An 18,264-nucleotide genomic window follows, 5' to 3' on the forward strand; every position below is an offset into this window, starting at 1 on the left:
ATTTTCATTTCATGTACCCCAATCAACTCCATAAGCACGTGACTGTCTGGAAACAATTAGCCTTATAACATATTATGGTTTAACGTTGGTTTAATCATTTCTCCATATAAACCTGGTATTAAAATATTAAACTCATTGCAGGCTGTGGCCTTGTACCAAAGACAAAGGCGAAAAATCAGCAGCACTGATCTATCTATCTATATCTGTTATAAAACAGCGTTGATTTCAACCAAAATTGTGTGAAAAAAAAGCTCTAGTAGTCAGAGCCGAGGAGATGAGAGACGATATGAATGATTGAAATGAGAAAGGATGTTTGTCCCACGTGGGTTTCGCACGTGTGGTAGGGTTGGAATGACAAATTGATAGTTGAGTTGAGACTGCCAGCCACTCACCGCATATATGTATTTATGTTTGCTTCACGCAAGCAAAGCTGCTGCTCCACTTCTTCCCTTCTACTTTGCTTTACCGTGGCTTTAAAGTTTGTATCCCAAAATACCACGTTCGTTTTTTAAAACAGTATCTACTACTAATAATTAACAATCTCTACATAATTAAACTTTAATAAATCCAAACAAGAACGTCCATTGCAGTAGAATATTCAAATATACATACGAGCATTTGATATAAATTTCTAGGGTGTCAATGAATCAAACATGAAATTCTATAATTTCTTAAAAATGAAAATAAATAATTTTATATATTAATAAGTGTACAGATTTATATACTTAATCATGATTTGTATTTGAGACTTTAAATTATACTTAGTTCTCCCTTGACAACCCTTACTACTATCACTTATATAAAAAAAAATACAAAAGAGAAATGCATTGCTTAGAAAACACTATCCCTCTATTTAGAATTAGAAAAAGGATGGAACTACCAGTATTTTTTTTTCCTTTTTGGTAAATGACCCACAGCCTCAAGAGTAGCAAAGCTTTTAACATATTTCTTATCTAAAACCGGTTAAACAAACAACACCCAGTTTTCTACTTGTAAAAGGCAGAAATAATCTCTTTTAGAAAGAGGGTAAGAGAGGGAGATGAGTGGAAATAATGGAGGAGGGCCTTGTGGTGCCTGCAAATTCCTTAGGCGAAAGTGCGTAAAAGGGTGCATATTTGCACCCTATTTTGACTCCGACCAAGGGATGGCTCACTTCGCTGCGGTCCACAAGGTTTACGGTGCCAGCAATGCTTCCAAGATGCTGCAGCGGATACCTGTACACAAGCGCCTCGATGCCGTCGTTACCCTCTGTTATGAGGCTTTGGCTAGGGTTCGAGACCCTGTTTATGGCTGCGTCGGCCACCTCTTCACCCTGCAACAACAGGTCTGCCCTCCCCTCTTTACTTTGATTTTAGATTTTCTCTCCTTTTTCTTTGTGTATTAATTATTTCTCTCCCAGTTCCAGACATCATCGCATCACTATTTTAACATTCATTGTCAGCATTAGGTTTAGTGTTTTTGCTTTCTTTTCTCTTCTTTCTTAGTTCAAAATTCCGTTCAATCATAGGAAGCCATGGCAAACATGCTGGCATGCATGCAGCTAAACATTTTACAGTTAAGTTTTAAATATTTATTTCGTAATTCTTTTAGATTCTTCTAATAAACTGGTAGCAATTGCATGCAGCAGGGTTACTTAGCTAGTTTGAAAAAAAATCTTATACCCAGATTTCGCATAAACTAACCAGCTGTTTCGTAGCATAGGATAGGCCTCCAAGTCCAACCACAACACCCCATAATTGAAAAAGGCCAAAAATCAGAAAGTTTCTTCACAGGTTCAATGTTCATGCAAACGTGTGCCTTGGAGCACGCAGTCCATTTGGTAAAATTTTGACAACTGACTCAAATATTATACATATATTGGACAGTGGAAGTAATCTAGTTAGTCAAGGTTTTCACATTTGTAACCAATAAATATTTCTTGAACACCAAAAGTTAAACAAAAAAGTTGGTAATAAATACCTAATATTAGCACGTTCATAGTGACAGCCCCTACCTGGTAGTAGGCTTCTCTTGGCTTCTGTGATTATAAAATAGTTAAGCCTAATCACCCACAGTTTTGTTTACCCTCAAAAAATATCGATCACTCGATAACAGTAGTGATGAAACTCGGGCCCAGTTCACTTGGAAAGGTGGTGTTTTTTCGTTGGCTAACAACACTTATTTAATTGAAATTGCGCCCCAAGAGTCATACTAACTGCGGTTTCCCCCGGCTGGCGGCTGCCACACGTAGTGGTGAATGGCAAAGTGGGTGTGGTTGCTTGCCGGAGCCAGCAAGCATAAGTTTCGCAACTCGAGAAATATTCAAATAGTTTTGGATTTGACTTTGTTTACATTTCCTTTTTTATTTATTAAAAAAAAAAAGGAGGATAGTAAAATGTAGTTAATTGATGGGTTGTGTTCTTTGTTCTTGCTTTCAAAGAAGCTCATGGGTCCTACCATGTGAAGGTTCGATCATGGTGAACTTCATTCAACAAAATCAAATCTTCCTTTGATTTTACTTGTAAGGATTATCTTCTTCGTGAAATGCCTTTTGAGAAACTCCACATGAAATATGGATAGCTAGTCTTCTGCATCACATCCATTGAATAGGGTCTTTAATTAATAATTTACAACTTGAGGGTTTGTTTTTTCTTTGTAGGGAATTATTATTAGTATTTAACCATCATTTCCCAAGATATATTTTTAAGGATACTATTCTTTATTTTTCCACTTCCATATGTTAGGCAGATATAGGAAAGGGAAAATTAGTAGTACATCATGGTAAAAAGAATTATTTAACAAATTAAATATGGTTTTAATTGAACTAAAAGTGATAATGAATTTTGAGTTAAAATATTATGAAATGTATGTATTTTTAGTATCTATATAAAAATAAAAAACAAAATAATATTTTTAATTAAATTTGGACTCAATTGATGGGTGATATCAACTTGTTCTTGTTAACGATGTGACTTAAATAAATGGTTTAAGTAAATGTATAGGTGAAGCTTTAATTAGGTAATATTCACTATTCTAAATTTCTTGAAGATAGATAGTTGGATGCATTGTTTAATTTGAATTACATCAAATTTTTAATACCCAAAAGATGTGTAAATTTTTATAAACAATTAAATGATATTAGATGAAAAGAACTTATGTAAAGCTTATATAAAATTAAATATTTATGTAATTGTTTTGGAGTAGTTATCTCTGTTTGATACATTATGGTTTCTTTACATATTGGGGCTAGACAGAAGGCTTAGCCATTCCTCTTAACTAAATCTTATAATGTTCACGGTAGGCCTGATATTTATGTTGATTACAAAATCTGCCACAAAGGAAATGAATAGATAATTTCATATTTCATTTGATCCCGATTAAACCCATTCCCTTTTCTCTTTTTGAGGAAAATATACAAGTCTCAACTGCAAACGGTGATCAAAAGCAATAGGGTCAAGAGGAATGGGATCCCATCTTATTTTACTGTCCGTAATCTTGCTCGGAAATGGAGTCGAAAACCTTTGTTTAGTTTTAAATTTTCTACACGGTTTCATCGTAACATTAGCCTTGAACTGAACCGTCAAAAATCAAGTTTCTGTAATGTTAAACAATTACGTTATGATATTTGTAGGTAGTGAATTTACAGGCAGAATTAGCCTACACCCAGGCCCGTCTTTCTACGTTGCAGCGTCATCCTCCATCCTCATCGTTAATAGGATCCGATTTGATGTCTTCTTCTAACATGTCCACACACTTTGATCCGCCACAACAGACTTCAGTTGGGCTTTCAAGTTTCCCAAATTCATTTGACCAAGTTGCAGAGAACGAGCAGCTTCAAGTTTTAACCAGGGAATTCGTCTCCAGATATCTCCCAGGTGTCCGATTCCACCCTTCTACTTCCACTTAAAAACTTCTGATTTATCTGTTGTAAACTCCCATAACCCTTAGTGGGCTTTGTCCTGCTTAACTACTCCTGATTCTGGAAGGAAACTAATGAAATCGAACTCCTTTTTTTTTTCTTTTCTTTTCTTCTTCTTTCTACAGCAGTATATATAAGTCCTTCCAAAAATGGAAGGCATTCATGATATTAATCCAGTCAGTGCTCAATTTAGTTATAAATACAATCCAAAAGGAGATATATATATGAGTGCGTGTATGTGATGTGGGGAAAAAGTTAAAAAGGAGAAAGATGATGACATCAATTCCTCATGAAATTGACTGCAAAGCTAAAATAGATTCTAGATTAAAAAATATGAACCAGTTTTAAGTTCAATCTGAAATCTGCACCACCCAACTAAAAAGACCAGCCTTTACATGCTACAGTCATCTAATCAAACATCTTGACGCTTCTCATGCTTTCTACACAAAGAAACACAACTAGAACCAAGTACACTGTCTAAGTCTCAAATATTCAAACCTATTTCTCTCCCATGCAACTGGGGACATGAATCAGCCTTGAGTTTATCTACCATCTGGACTCATCTAATAACTTTATCAAAGCAAGCAGTATTTCCTTTCACTGTAATTAACTGATTTGAAACATATACATAAGGCATCGTATCTATAACGGATAATTAACCAATTTAAAACAATTACATAAGAAAGCATCACATCTGAAATGGTTCTCATGCAGGAAAACCATTAGATATGGACAACTTCGATGAACCAAAATGCCTTATCCAAAAGTCTCAACATAATTGAAGCATAACTGCATTACAGAAAACAGGCAACCTACTATAATTTTACAACAAAACGGCATATACCTGCAGAGAAAGAAATGTAAGATCACACATATTTGGTACCTATGCATGAGAGATCCTGTATATTAAGATAGATAAGGCACCAACTGTTGGTCAAAATAGGGTTGTTCCCCGCATCTATTAACTGCAATGAAAGCCCACCAATAATAAACTGCCTAGTAAGTCATTATTATGTTATTTTGATAGTTTCAGTCAAAAAATATCACATAGCAAACATGCGTCATGTCTTAAGATAGCAGTTCAAGTTTAAAAAGTCAGCCCTGGAGAAGTATTATTAAATCATTCAACAGATGGCATAAGAAACACAAACATAATTTTAACTATAAACTCACATACAATCTCAGCCTGCAGGCCAAAATCCTGGTCTGACTCCCTGCCATGCTCAGGGCATAAGTTGCAAAGCCTTAATCTTGTTATAATAAACTACAAAAGTATATTATGAGAACAGGTCAGCAACTCTCTAAAGAGGCACATTAGTTGAATTTCAATAGTTATATTACCACCAAGTAGGGGAGGTAATATATGAGAAGCTAACTAAGAGTCATGAATGTCCACAACACGGTCAACAAATAGTTATGAATAAGTTATGTGCAGATGAGCCCAATTGGCTATACTTTACAGAACCACACACGACACCTACAAGCATGTGAGAAGCTCCAATCATCAGTATACATAAATGTACAATCCAGTGGTAGCTGTGAGAAGGGATGAAGAGGACAATATAAATTCATGTTTATGTTAGAGTGGGTTAACCATGCTCATCAGGATCCTACACAATCTCTCCATGTCTAAATCCACTGTCACCACAGTCTGTGCTGGAATCTAATCCACAAGGAGAATCATACCATTTAGGGTTATCTTGGTAGAAACTATCAACCTGAATGCCAACGAGACCTACATCTGTCCCTATGCAATCATCATGTCTCATGGACTTGGTTAGTTTAGTATCCTCGCAGTCAAGAATGCTCTTCTCGTCGAAATCACGGCATTTCAACCACTTATCCATCTTACAAGGCTCACTCATCAAATCCTTCTGACTCCTTCTATCCGTCCTCATTTGGTCCCAAGGAACAACATCCCCAAGTGTCCTTCCAAAACTGTCATCATCATCTTCAATCAGTTCAGCATCCTTTCCATCCCCATATATCCGATCATGGTGGTCACCAGCCCAGTGCGCCAAATCATTTTCTTCCACCAACAAGTCATCAGAATGAGGCTTGTCAGACAGCAATCCAATTGACTTTGGACCCTCTTCTCCAAAACTTCTAACTTTATTTAAAATCTCAAACAGCTCCCTAGATACTGAACCCAGTAACTGATGAGGAATCTTGCCGATCCTCCCTTCTAACAACCCAATTTCAGCTCTCAACTCTCGCACCTGCTGCAAAACGGCAAGCTGCAAGTCTCCTTGTTCCTTCCCCGTCAACCCAAACCCCTCGCTATCCAAATCCTCACTTACCCCATAAACCATATCTTGGTCCATCACAAATCTTCCCTTATGCCCAACAACCCTATGCATAATCCTTGCATTCCCGTCTAGTGGCCCTGGCTCATGCCCGGAGTGTACCGCATACAACTTAAAGACAGCCATCCCTTCCTCTTGATATACAAATGTCTTCTCCTTCTCGTTATAATTGGCAATTGGCACTATTGCCCTAATTCTAAATCCACAACCACACCTCTTAGATGCATAAGGTTCCCTCTTCAAAATCCTTGACTTCTTTGCTGCAGGCTCCCCAGCTCGATGACAAGCATAATCCTTCACCTCAGCCATAAAGGGCTTATACCTTATATACTTCTGTCTTATACAGAGCACAACCTTGTGCTTTGCAGCCAATTGCTGCAACCTATGAGGTACCTCCTTTGCAGGCACGTCAAAAGACTCCGTGTACTCAAAACGGCGGCGTTTGCTCCTGGAAGCAGAGCCCGAGGAAGCATTGCACACAGGGCACGCCGCAACACAACCCCTAATGTAACTCTCGGGAATACCGTAGAACTTAGCACCTACAGTCCAAACTTGTTTAATTCTCTCTATTGTTTCTTTAAGCCCTAAGTGCTTTAAATCGGCGTCTCCGTGGAAACTCATAACGATATCTTGCCATTGATTAACATGGGAAACGAATTGATTGGAATTGTTTTTGAAGCAAAGGAATTCGTTACCGGAATTGGGGTCGACGTGAGCCGTGAGCTTGTCCTGGATCCGCTTCCAGGCAGTTAGGTAAGCAGTGTCTTCGTTGCGGTCCTTCCAGACGGCGCGCCAGGATTTGAGGACGGAACGCGGCGTGGCGGCTCGGATCTCAGCTGGAGTGGCCAAACGCTGCTCGCGGATGCAACGGATCATGAGGGAATGAGACTCAGCGTTGAAGGTGTAGAACTGAGAGGAAATGTGAGGCTCGGGGCTAATGTAGCCGAGGGGCTGATTGGTAATTTGATGGGAAGGGGTTGTTAGGTCAGTTGAAGGGGTGGAGGAAAGAGGGGGGTGAGCAGTGGCGGCATCGTCGTTATCGGAATCGCAAGGGGTGGGGGAGTCGGCGGAGGGAGAGGAGCGGAAAAGGACGATTTCGGGGAGGGAGAAGGAAGGGTCATCGTGAAGAGGAATGGAGGGCTGTGATTGGGAGTGGATGATGTGGGAAGATGGGCCCATACCATGGTGTTGATGGAAGATGTGGTCTTGGGTTTTGTTGGGATTCATGGATTAGCGTTGGAGAAGATGGAGATGCCGAGAAAGAGAAGGGTAGGGAGGGGGATTCAGTTTCTATCTGACATTTTTGGAACTCAAAGGGTTTCTTGTCTTCTACTGTCTCTCTCTCTCTCTCTGTCTATAATTTTTCTTTTTTTTTCTCTTTTTGAAGAAAAAGGGGTCTAATCCGTGCCTTTACTCTGCTTCAGCTCCAACTTACTTTTTTTTTTTTAATTTTAAAAATATACAGAAAAAACTTTTATTTTCTCTTTGTTTGGTTTCTTTCTGTATGTAACTTCGCTCTGTTTGTCTGTTACATAAATTTTTTTTCTTTGTTTAGCATGACCAGATTTTTTGATTGGATGGTAGATAGAAGCACAAAGGCTAATGCGTAATCCATTCCAAGTTGAGCTACGAATAATGAAAAAGTTTGATTCCAGGTTCGGGGTTTTTTATATTAATAATGAGGAAAATATTAATTACAAAAATTGTGACGCGATATTACTATAAAAATGTATTTTAATAATAAATTAATATTTTAATTCTCAAAAGGGTGTCACCAAATAAGGACGCGGAAACCTTTTTCATTTTATTTTTAGTTTTACGTTTATATTTTATAGTTTTATAATTGTTTTAAATTTGTATTTTTTAAATATTTTATAATTATAAATTTTGAATATTTAATTTAATGATCAAATTGATAAATTTTTGTAAATTTGACATAAAAACATCGAATTTTTTTGGGTGGAGCCGAAATTAAATTGTACATTTTTATAGTAGTAGAAATGTAATGTCACCATTTTTATAGCTTATATCTTCACAATTTTTAAAGATTAAATCAAATTTTTATCTTTTGAGGGGTCAAAGTGTAATTTTATTATTAATATAAAATTTTATAAATTATAAAATGGCCTAAATAAAAAATTTTCTTATTAAAGGATTAGGCCTCAGAAGCCCCGACTCAGCCACTGAGTAAACTACCTAAACAATCACTCAGGTTTCTTAACGAGTTCCTATTTGGTGATCGAAATTTTTAATATTTATAAAAATGGTTGAATCATTTTATTTTATAGTTTTTTAAAATATTTTATAATTATAATTTTTTTAATATTTAGAATAATAACTGAGTTGATAATGTGTAAACATTGAGGGTGAAATGTATTAAATTTTTAAAAATAGAATTAACTTGATAGGGTGTGTGAAATATTAGCGGCTAAATTTGTTATTAAACCCATAAAAGAAGGCCACATTGACACTCTATTTGGTAATCAAATACATTTTAATGTGTAAAATATTAATAGTTAAATTTATTTTATATCAATCAAAAGAAGGCTACATTGAAATTATGTTTGGTAACTAAATACATTTTAACAGAGAATGACTAGAAGTGACGAAATTAAAAAAATTTACCAAAATAGTAACTTACTAAAACCTTGAATGGTCATTTAGGAATAATGTTTTAATGCCAAATTTACCAAAATTTTATCAATTTAGTTATTATTTTATATATTAAAAATTTATAACTATAAAATAAAATAATTTAGCATCTTTTATTAATAAAATTAAAATATAAACATAAAACTAAAAATATAAAATATAAAAAGTAAAATGACATGTGAAATAAGGGTGTCGCCTCCTTGTTTGGAAAATATTTTTATTATTATTTTATTTATTTTATTAAAATATTGTTTTTATAGGCAGTGGTGTTGTTTTTTCAAAACTATCTATTTTTGTAAATAATTTACTTTCCACCTTATTTTGTAATTATTTTGTATTATTAATGTAAAAACCCCAATTACAGTATTGGAAATTCTATTTCAGCTTACTCAAATTAAAATTCAACTCCTTCATTTTAAGTTTTTTCGTTGAAATAATAAAATTTAAAAATATTTTAATGACAAATAAATCGACATGGGAAACTCTGAAGCTGGGAAAGCTTTATTCACAAACCAACATGCTTCTATATAAAAGAAAAAAAGGATGGCAAAATTTTCATTACTAGGATACAGAGAGAAATCTAGTAACTAAGCAAAATCCAATGACTAGGGACAAATAAAGAGAGAGAGAGAGAGAGTCGTAAAATAGAAGTGGGCAGTGGAGAGGCGCAGAGTTTGTGAGAATGAATGAGTGAAAAAAAGCAACGGCTGAGAGAAAAAAAAAGAAAACCGCGGCTGAGACTCAACCGAAGGAGGGAAACAAAACATGGTTGAGATGGAAAGAAAAGTATTTAGGGTTCAAGTTCAACTCTATCAATATATTTATATTTTTATGATTAAAATAAAACTATATCCAAATAATTAGGTTGGCACTTATCCAATTTTTTTTTCTTTTTAGTACATACCACACTAACAATAATGTTAATGTCAATGAAGGTAAAACTCAAACTGTCCAATGGATAATATTAAATCAAATTCAATTTTCTCAACTTAAACTTGAATAGGGATGAGAAAACTCAATCTGTTCAATAGATTTCAAAAACTCAAACTTGGATAATATTAGATTTTTTTCCTACATTAATAACAATGTTAATACTAATTAAGCTAAGATTTATCTGTCCAATAGATTTCAAACCGCTTCAAATTGAATAGAATTTTCTTTTTAGAAGTGGAGGTGGAGGTGGAGGTGGAGGTGGGGATGGGCGAGATGAGTTGGGTGAATTTTTTTTTTTGCACAGTGCGTATAAAGTAATTATAGTAACTACTTAACCTATTCTCTCCCGCTTCACTATAATATATTTACCATTTTATATTTATTTCTGTGTATATATACCACGATCAAAATGGTAAAAATGTAATCATATATCATAAAAAAGTTTATATTTTATGTTTTTGAAGAATGTTTATTTAATTTAAAAATTAAATATATTAAAAATAGATAATTAAATTAAATTAAAGCGAAAAATACTTTTAAAATAATAAAACATAATAACATTCGCCTTGCTCTACTGCCATTCGTACACATCATCAATCACATTCGCTTCTATCCCCTAATTAGTTGATATTTAATATATTATTTTACTAAAATAAAAAATTAAAAGTTATGAAAAGGACACTTGTCTAAATCCCATAGCCGATGCTAATGTAAAACCATCAAACAAATCTCAAAGCTCCGGCTGCAAGATAAAACAAGAGCCCACACTCCTTGCAAACCCAATATTCTTGTCCCGGACCACACCACTTTAAGGTCCCTCTCTAAATTAAGAAGATTCCCGGTTGCACCAGACCCCAAGGACCTTGCCATCACATGCTTCTTGCACCAATTCAGATGATCCAACTTCTCCTTACCCCATCTTTTAGCAGCCTCTACAAAAATACAATATATATAAATCTGATTAATTAAAAATTTAGAGATAAGTAATAAATAATGTATAATTTAAAGTGTTACTAAATTGAAACTGTTTTTTGAGAGGCCAAATACAATTCTACATATTCCTTTTTATCGACGCGACAATAATTTTAAATGTTATAATTTTAGGGTTCAGATGATTGTCAATAAAATTATACAGTCTTGCAAGATTGAGGAGGCCAGCCTCTGCTACCCCTCTTTGACCACGCCCTTGTACATCTCCTAACATTACCCTTTTGCGGTTGAAATCTTTTTTACTTTAATCTTTGTTTGATGATAACAAGTTTTATGTATTATTTGTATGGTCAAATTCTATATAAGGTCTTCATACTATATATTTTTATGGATTTAATTTCTCTATCACAAATTGATAATTTTAAGTTTCTTTACTTTTTCACATTTTCATTTCTATAACTTTTAGTTTCATTAGATCATATAATCTAACGTAAACATGTGGTAATGTGATATATACACTTTCGAAATTTTTTACACTTGGATAACTTTTGCATATTTAATATTTATCCAATTACAAAAACAACAACGTTTATATGTCACATCATCGTTGTATATTCTTAAAACATTAGTCATACCAAAAAATATTCACAATTAATGGAAAATTTAAGTTGAAATCAGGACTAAAAATATATATTTCAAAAAGTAGAGAGACTATAAATAAATAAATAAATTAGAGTCAAAGAAACTAAATCTATCCAAAAATATATAATAAAAGGGAGTTTACGTGGAATTTTACGTTCAAGGGCCAAATGATAGTTTAGGGAAACGTGATGATTAGGGGTGTTCACAGTTTGGTTAAAACTAAATTATTTGATCGAACAATGGTTGAATTTAGTTTGGTCGGAAATCGGTTAATGATTTTTTAAAATTTCAGTTATCGGTTAATTCGGTACGAAACTAGATAATTAACCGAAATAAATAATATATATTATTTAAAGTTGTTTCTAATGTCTTATTTGTCATTTTCATCTGGTAATTAACTGAATTTCAAGATTTATGTCGTGTTTTTAAAGACAGAAATATATAGATTTCATTAACCGATTAAATTAATCGAAATATTTCGATTTAGTTAACTATTGATGATTAACGATTTTTATATTTCAAGTAATTCAATTAATAATAATTCGATTTGAATATTAATCGAACCACTGTTTGAACACTTGGAATGATGGTAAAGCAAGAAGAGGTTTGTGGGTCAAAACCAAGCCCATCCTTAAGCTGAAACTGAAAGAAGGCCTTTTAGACCTTCGTTAGCCGCTGCCGGTAATAGGAAACTCTCTCCATCGGTGGAGAGAGATGCTTGCCTTTTTTTTCCTTTAGTTATTGTCCAATGAAAAACCGTTCTTTTAAATGAAGAATGAAAAAAAAAGAGACTTCACTTGTATTCATTAATAATATCATTTATCTATACAAATCCAAAAGCAAATATAGTTCGGTGGTTGATGCCACCAATAAAAACACGATCACCCCTAATGTAGCAAAGCTAGCTAAATGTCGTGCGAATTGATTGTCCGATCTTAACACATGCTTAAACACCAAACATACTGATAGCATAAAGAATTTTAGTTTTAACTATCAAGTGTCCAAACTAAAGAGTCCTCTATTTATCGATGCCACCCAAATCCAATGCCGACAAGTTTTCCTTCACCTCCTTTGCTTATGGCCTTACGGCGATAACACCTTCAACAAGCTGGGGTTTTTTTCCCCTCTTCTATAAGTCCATAAGTCTGAATCAACTCACAGTCAACCTTCTTTCTTCCTAACCATATCTTTTCCCCCTTTTTGAGTTGAAAAAAAAAAAAGAACCAAATAAATTTTTTTCTTCAAAAGAAAAGCCATTTTCAACGTACATAATAAAATATTTGAGCAGTGAGGAGGAAGGAAGACCAAATCCAAAATTAGGAAATAGTGGTCAGGGTAAGTTGGGGACAGCTTATCTTAAATAATCTTTCAAAGAGTAGGGCCCTTGTCTTCACACTTGACAGCCATGTGAACTTACATTAACAACATGCCTCTCTCTCACACAACCATTCCTCTCAACAATATGACTGTAACTCAACCACCCTCACAGCACTCTGCATTGAGATAAATTAAAAAAAGAATAATTAATTATATATTTTTTCTGATTTCGCCCTTTAAATATGACTTGTTTTGTACCATTAAAACAGTTTTTTTTTTGGACATAGGCCATAAAATCTTAAATGACGTATGAAAGAGGTGTGCCAGAGATTATCCACTCATATCCGACCATGAGACAATATGACTTTCACCCACAGGTGACGCGATCACCACTCCCAAACGCCTCATTATTATCATCAGGAAAAATCAGAAACGCTTATAATAAAGAAATATAAAAAAAGGAAGAAGAAGAACAAAAACGAGCAAAAAAACAAAAAGAAAGTCCACACTCTACGGCTACGGTGGCACAACCGTGATTAAGACAACAAGTCAAGGGCAAAGTCTAAGATGTTCGTTCTTTATTTGCTGAAAAAGACAAAAAGCAGACTAGCAGCGATATAATGTCGAAAAAATACCCGTAGTATTTATCAGCCAAGTTACATTTATAGTTAGATTCAAATATGTGGTAACTCTATATACTTTTGGTAAATTTAAACTATCAACATATTTAATAATATTTATGTTTCAAAATTAATTTATATTTTAAAATTTTAATTAATTATATAGATTAAATAAAGTGATAGTTACAATTTTTGTTAAATAAAATTTATATCGTGTAACCCCATTATTACCTTAATATTATATAATTTTTTAAAAAAAGCTATTTTAATTAAAATTAAAATATTTGCTTTAAAAGAATTAGTACGGATTTATTTAATAAAAAATAGCATAACTTTGAAAAAGGTGGGCCCTCCAACGCCAACTTTCCAGCTTGAAATGGAAGACACAAATAAATATTTTAGGAAAGCTATTAACTTTACTTTTTCTCCCTTATTTTATTTCCCATATCTTTTTCACCAAATTACTATTTTACCCCATTTTAATTCAAGTTTCAAATTCAATTTTCGCTTACCGGACTTGAAATTCTTCTTAACCAAATTTTATATATCGGGGTTATCAATTTACTTACTAATTAATACTTATTTTAACTTTTATTAAAATATTTTATTTTCCTTATTTTGAATTTTCATTTTGTTTTCTGTGTTCTCTCGGACTAAAAGTCTCTGTTCAGACAAGAAAATAAAAGAACCGGCAGCGGTTTTCTGAACTTTTTTTTTTTTTATTATCTTGAGTAACAGTTTTTTTATATAAATATTTTAGATTTTTTTTGGAAAAGAAAATTATGTTGGTTGGACAGAAAAAAAAAGTTTCGAAGTACTTTGCTACAGGGAAATGTGAACAGGTCTGAGAAGAATAGTGTCAGTGAAGAGTTTGTTCTGGTGCGGTGCTTAGAAGTTACAGGTCATGATCTCTACATTTAACATCGTTTAATTTCTAAGTTTATTTATAATACTTTCTTTTGATTTTGATTTTTTCTTCTTTTTCTTTGATTGAGATGAAAATATTTTTTTTTAAAAGATTTGGTGAGTTACAAATTATCTTCTTCTGTTTTTTTTTTTTTTAAATGCTAAGCTTTGCAGGTATGAGTGTTTTTATGCTCAACTATCAGCAATTCTCTAGGTTGATTACGTAATTATTACTGTCACAGTAAGGTTTTTGTTGAGTATTAGTTTGTGTTAAGAAATTGTGATCATCACAACTAAACTGAAAGTTGAGTTTTTTTTAATGTACTTTTTTTCTGATTTTTTTGGGAGTGTTCTGATATCTTTTTTTTTTTTTTAAATTACAACTTCCGTTCTAAGTGAAATAAGTGATGATGGAGCAAAATATAGGAGGAGGTTGTATGTATTGTATTGTTACCTTTCTGATTTTTTGTTGAAGATTTCTGTTTTATAGGTGACCGGCTTGGAGTCTGCTAAGTATAATTTAATATTTGCATGGAGACAAATTCAGGTGTTACAGTGATAGGAGCAGAAGCTCCATCAGCTTATCAAATGGCACCTAGGACCGAAAATGTTAGCCAGATTGGTGTCGGCTCAACAACAGAGGATGTTTCACCAGTTAGTGTAGGGTTAACTGGTAGTATAGAAAAGAAAAAGAGAGGTAGGCCTAGGAAATATGGACCAGATGGGACAATGGCGAGGGCATTGTCACCAATGCCTATTTCCTCATCCGTCCCGCCCAGCGGAGGTGAGTTCTCAAGTGGTGGCGGAAAGCGTGGGAGAGGACGAGGTAGTGGGTACCAGATTAAACATCAGAAGGGAATGGACTTGGAGAATTTAGGTACCAAGCTTTTCTGTGGAAAGTTATTGCTTTTGATTCAAATTTTAGCATACTGTTGTTTTGTTTTAGTTTGAGTTCAATCATGTTATAGATTCTTCAAAACACCTGATTGGTTTGGAATTTTCTGAATGCCACTTTGAAAGATTCTATATGTGAAGTTGATAATACTTGTTGACCTTTTTGTGGGGCCTAATCTGAGATGCCATTGTTCAGATTTGGAAGGATGTTACTGGTTTCTGTGAATGAGTGGCCTTCTTTTTTGTGGCTGTACAAGGTCTAGGAATATTCTTAGTGTCTTTGATTTTATTTTTCATCAAGGATTTTTCAAGATGCTCCCACTGATATAAACAAAATGAAACTGGTTAAAGCAGCAAGATCGGTTGATTAGTAATACCTTTTGGTCTGAAAGTATGTTTCTTTCTCTGACCATCTGGAATCTGGTGTAAAGGGCTTCTTTGCAAAAATATGTAGTAGATCTATGTTTGTTTGACAAACAGGCTAAAGGCATATCAGCACACGATTTGTTTATTTGTTTAGTTTAACAGTGAAATTCTGTACTTATAGATGTTGCTTAAATAATTTATAGGTGAATGGGCTGCTACTTCTGTCGGGTCAAGTTTTACGCCTCATGTTATCACGGTCAATGCCGGTGAGGTAAGTTTTGATATGGGAAACAGAGAGGAGTTTATTCATTTTATCGGGGAACATTCTTATGCTTCATTTCTATCATTGTCAAAGACTTGCGTAGGCTTTTTGGGTCCATCCTTTTCGTGGTCGCTAGTGTTCTTTTCCTTGTTCATAACTTTTTTCTAGACTTTAGACCTTCGATAGGCTAGATTCAGGGAATAGACTGCATTTTAACTTTCCATTGTGTCGGGGAGCATTTATAGGTCTCTAAGGTGATCATTATCTACTTCTTTCCTTATATTTGATTTTGTGGTGTTTAAGGATGTGACAATGAAGGTGATATCATTTTCTCAACAAGGACCAAGAGCTATTTGCATCCTATCTGCCAATGGAGTAATTTCAAATGTTACACTTCGTCAACCCGATTCTTCTGGGGGCACTCTTACGTACGAGGTTAGGCAATTTTGAAATTACTATCACATTCTGAAATATGAGGAGTTTCCAGTAACATATAGTCTAATTTATATGCAAAAACGGTAGTCTAATCTGTAATGTGTTTGATTATGGGGTTTGAATCAATGTTTTGTTGCATGATTCTAATGTTTGCAGTACTGTTTAATATAAGTTTGTCAAAGGATTTCATAAGATAAAAGACATTCTTTAAAATATACTCATTAATTTTAAAGGATGTTAAGCCTATAAATGTTCGTACGCTAAGGAAGATGTTTGCTGCTGAGGATGTACTTTATAATGCAGCCGAGTAAGTTGAAGTTCCTCCTGGAAAAACATTTTCAGGTCTAATTTGAAAATATCAGTGCATAAAACTTGGAATGCTTTGGGAGGAATTGATTATAAGACGGTTCGCATTATTCTCCGAAGGATAATGCTATTAGGTGTGTGAAAACCACGGATTATAAAGATACAAATGTTAGGTAAGATAAATACTCGTGAAACCAAGTAGATAGTGCATATCGTTTGAAGGGACAGGAGGGGGTTGTCAAAGCAAAATTTTAACCTAAAAAAGCTGGAACTTTTTTCCATTTAGTATTGAAGATAAGGTGAAACACAGCTTTTGACCTCAAAAGTTGTGCCAACTATGATGCTGAACAAGGCCAACATGAACGTCTTACTCTGTTTTGATTTTCGAATCCTTAATAGAAAACTTTGTCCGTCCTATTTTCTTGTAGGGTCGCTTTGAGATACTTTCCTTGTCTGGATCCTTCATGCCTACAGAAACTCAAGGAACGAGAAGTCGATCTGGTGGGATGAGTGTATCTTTGGCAAGTGCTGATGGCCGTGTTGTAGGAGGAGGAGTTGCTGGGCTTCTTATAGCTGCCAGCCCTGTACAAGTAAGCCTCTTAGTGCTAAATTTCCGGTCACCTTTTAGAATCAATAATAGGTTTAATGGGAGGGGCTTCAAGTGATGGCTAAGTACTCGTCTATTGGCTCTCAAGCTTGTAGTCTGAGTTGTATGAACACCTGAGAGAAGTGCATGAGACATCTTTCAAAATATTGTAGAGAGCTGGAATGGAATTGATTCATACTTTGCCTTTCACAATTTGAAAAGATTTAAGAGTCTAGACAAATCTTGGTCTTAAACACATTGATGATTAATGTTTTGTTGAATTATCAGGTTGTTGTCGGCAGCTTTTTACCTGGCAACCAGCATGATCAAAAACCCAAAAAGCAGAAGATCGAGTCCATACCAGCTACTGTTGCACCAAACCCGAGTATTGTCGCTGCACCAGCTTCAAATGCTGAGAAAGAGGATGGCATAGATGTTGTTTCGCCGCAACAAAATTCGAATGCCCTGAAACCAAGCCTCACCGGTGCTACCTTCCGGAGAGAAAATTGGGCGGCCACCATGCAGGAGCCAAGGAATTCAGCAACGGATATCAACATTTCGTTGCCAGCAGGTTAATCTTATAAAATCAGACTCGGAGGCTGACTAGACTAAAATCCCTGATGTTTTTCGTTCATCAAAGAGTACGGAGTGTTATGTGTTGTTGAATATTACTGTAGGATGATGAGGTAGGATTAATATCCAGCTAGGTTTTAATGTCTCAGGCAAAGACAATCTTTTCTTCTTTTTTTAGCCTGATTGATGAGAGTTGCCCTAGATTTTAAAAGATCTCCCGATTATGTAGTAGTGACATTTTTATCAGTTCTATTCATATGGTTTCATTTATCATTCAACTACATTGACTCTTTATCATACCATTATTAACCTGCTTCTTCCAATATGCCAAATTACACCCTAAACTATACTATGTAAACCTTGACCCTCCATTTTCTACTTATAATTTGCTTATGCTTGAAAAACTATAATGTATACAATTTTTAAAATTGAGAAAATAATATGAATCATTTTAAATTAGACTTATTCAAAGGTCAGACTATCTTATTTGGAATTTGGGAGGGTTTAGATCCTAAAATGGGTTTGGATTTCAACATTCATGACCTGAGTTTGACCTAACTCGATCTATATTATTTTATTTTAATCATCGTTTAAAATGTAGGAAGCACTGATCAAAACCCCTTGTTGCCACCTTAATG

The 18,264-nt window shown here is 34.4% G+C and overlaps 3 protein-coding genes across 4 annotated transcripts; 2 read left to right on the top strand and 1 right to left on the bottom strand.

Moving 5' to 3' along the window:
• Positions 1-843: 843 nt before the first annotated feature.
• Positions 844-4,222, top strand: LOC105802602 (LOB domain-containing protein 19). The gene is made up of 2 exons (XM_012634319.2): positions 844-1,324; positions 3,611-4,222. Exons 1-2 carry the CDS (start codon positions 1,040-1,042, stop codon positions 3,884-3,886), a joined length of 561 nt encoding a protein of 186 aa, XP_012489773.1. The 5' UTR covers positions 844-1,039; the 3' UTR covers positions 3,887-4,222.
• Positions 4,223-4,978: 756 nt separating this feature from the next.
• On the bottom strand, positions 4,979-7,776 carry LOC105802601 (uncharacterized). Its single transcript, XM_012634318.2, has one exon. The coding sequence runs from the start codon at positions 7,429-7,431 to the stop codon at positions 5,509-5,511; it is 1,923 nt and encodes a 640-aa protein (XP_012489772.1). The 5' UTR covers positions 7,432-7,776; the 3' UTR covers positions 4,979-5,508.
• A 6,146-nt stretch (positions 7,777-13,922) lies between these two features.
• LOC105802599 (AT-hook motif nuclear-localized protein 1) lies at positions 13,923-17,904 on the top strand. 2 transcript variants are annotated; one of them, XM_012634315.2, is made up of 6 exons: positions 13,923-14,199; positions 14,695-15,081; positions 15,668-15,735; positions 16,030-16,161; positions 16,896-17,057; positions 17,342-17,904. In XM_012634315.2, the coding sequence occupies exons 2-6, from the start codon at positions 14,736-14,738 to the stop codon at positions 17,627-17,629; spliced, it is 996 nt and encodes a 331-aa protein (XP_012489769.1). In that variant the 5' UTR covers positions 13,923-14,199; positions 14,695-14,735; the 3' UTR covers positions 17,630-17,904. The 2 variants fall into 2 exon arrangements, with proteins under 2 accessions (XP_012489769.1, XP_052480322.1); XM_052624362.1 differs by lacking the exon at positions 13,923-14,199 and adding an exon at positions 14,279-14,321 and having other exon boundaries at positions 14,752-15,081.
• Positions 17,905-18,264: the final 360 nt, after the last annotated feature.

The sequence above is a fragment of the Gossypium raimondii genome, chromosome 11, assembly GCF_025698545.1.
Source record: "Gossypium raimondii isolate GPD5lz chromosome 11, ASM2569854v1, whole genome shotgun sequence".
NCBI lineage: Eukaryota > Viridiplantae > Streptophyta > Magnoliopsida > Malvales > Malvaceae > Gossypium > Gossypium raimondii.

Bases quoted from the DNA above. Each gene is read 5' to 3' on its own strand.
- LOC105802602 (XM_012634319.2), top strand. From the start codon at position 1,040: ATGAGTGGAAATAATGGAGGAGGGCCTTGTGGTGCCTGCAAATTCCTT. The intron at 1,325-3,610 runs GTCTGCCCTCCC...TGATATTTGTAG, and splicing joins TCTTCACCCTGCAACAACAG to GTAGTGAATTTACAGGCAGA.
- LOC105802601 (XM_012634318.2), bottom strand. From the start codon at position 7,431: ATGAATCCCAACAAAACCCAAGACCACATCTTCCATCAACACCATGGT.
- LOC105802599 (XM_052624362.1), top strand. From the start codon at position 14,294: ATGAAAATATTTTTTTTTAAAAGATTTG. The intron at 16,162-16,895 runs GTTAGGCAATTT...ATTTTCTTGTAG, and splicing joins GGGGCACTCTTACGTACGAG to GGTCGCTTTGAGATACTTTC. The intron at 17,058-17,341 runs GTAAGCCTCTTA...TTGAATTATCAG, and splicing joins TAGCTGCCAGCCCTGTACAA to GTTGTTGTCGGCAGCTTTTT.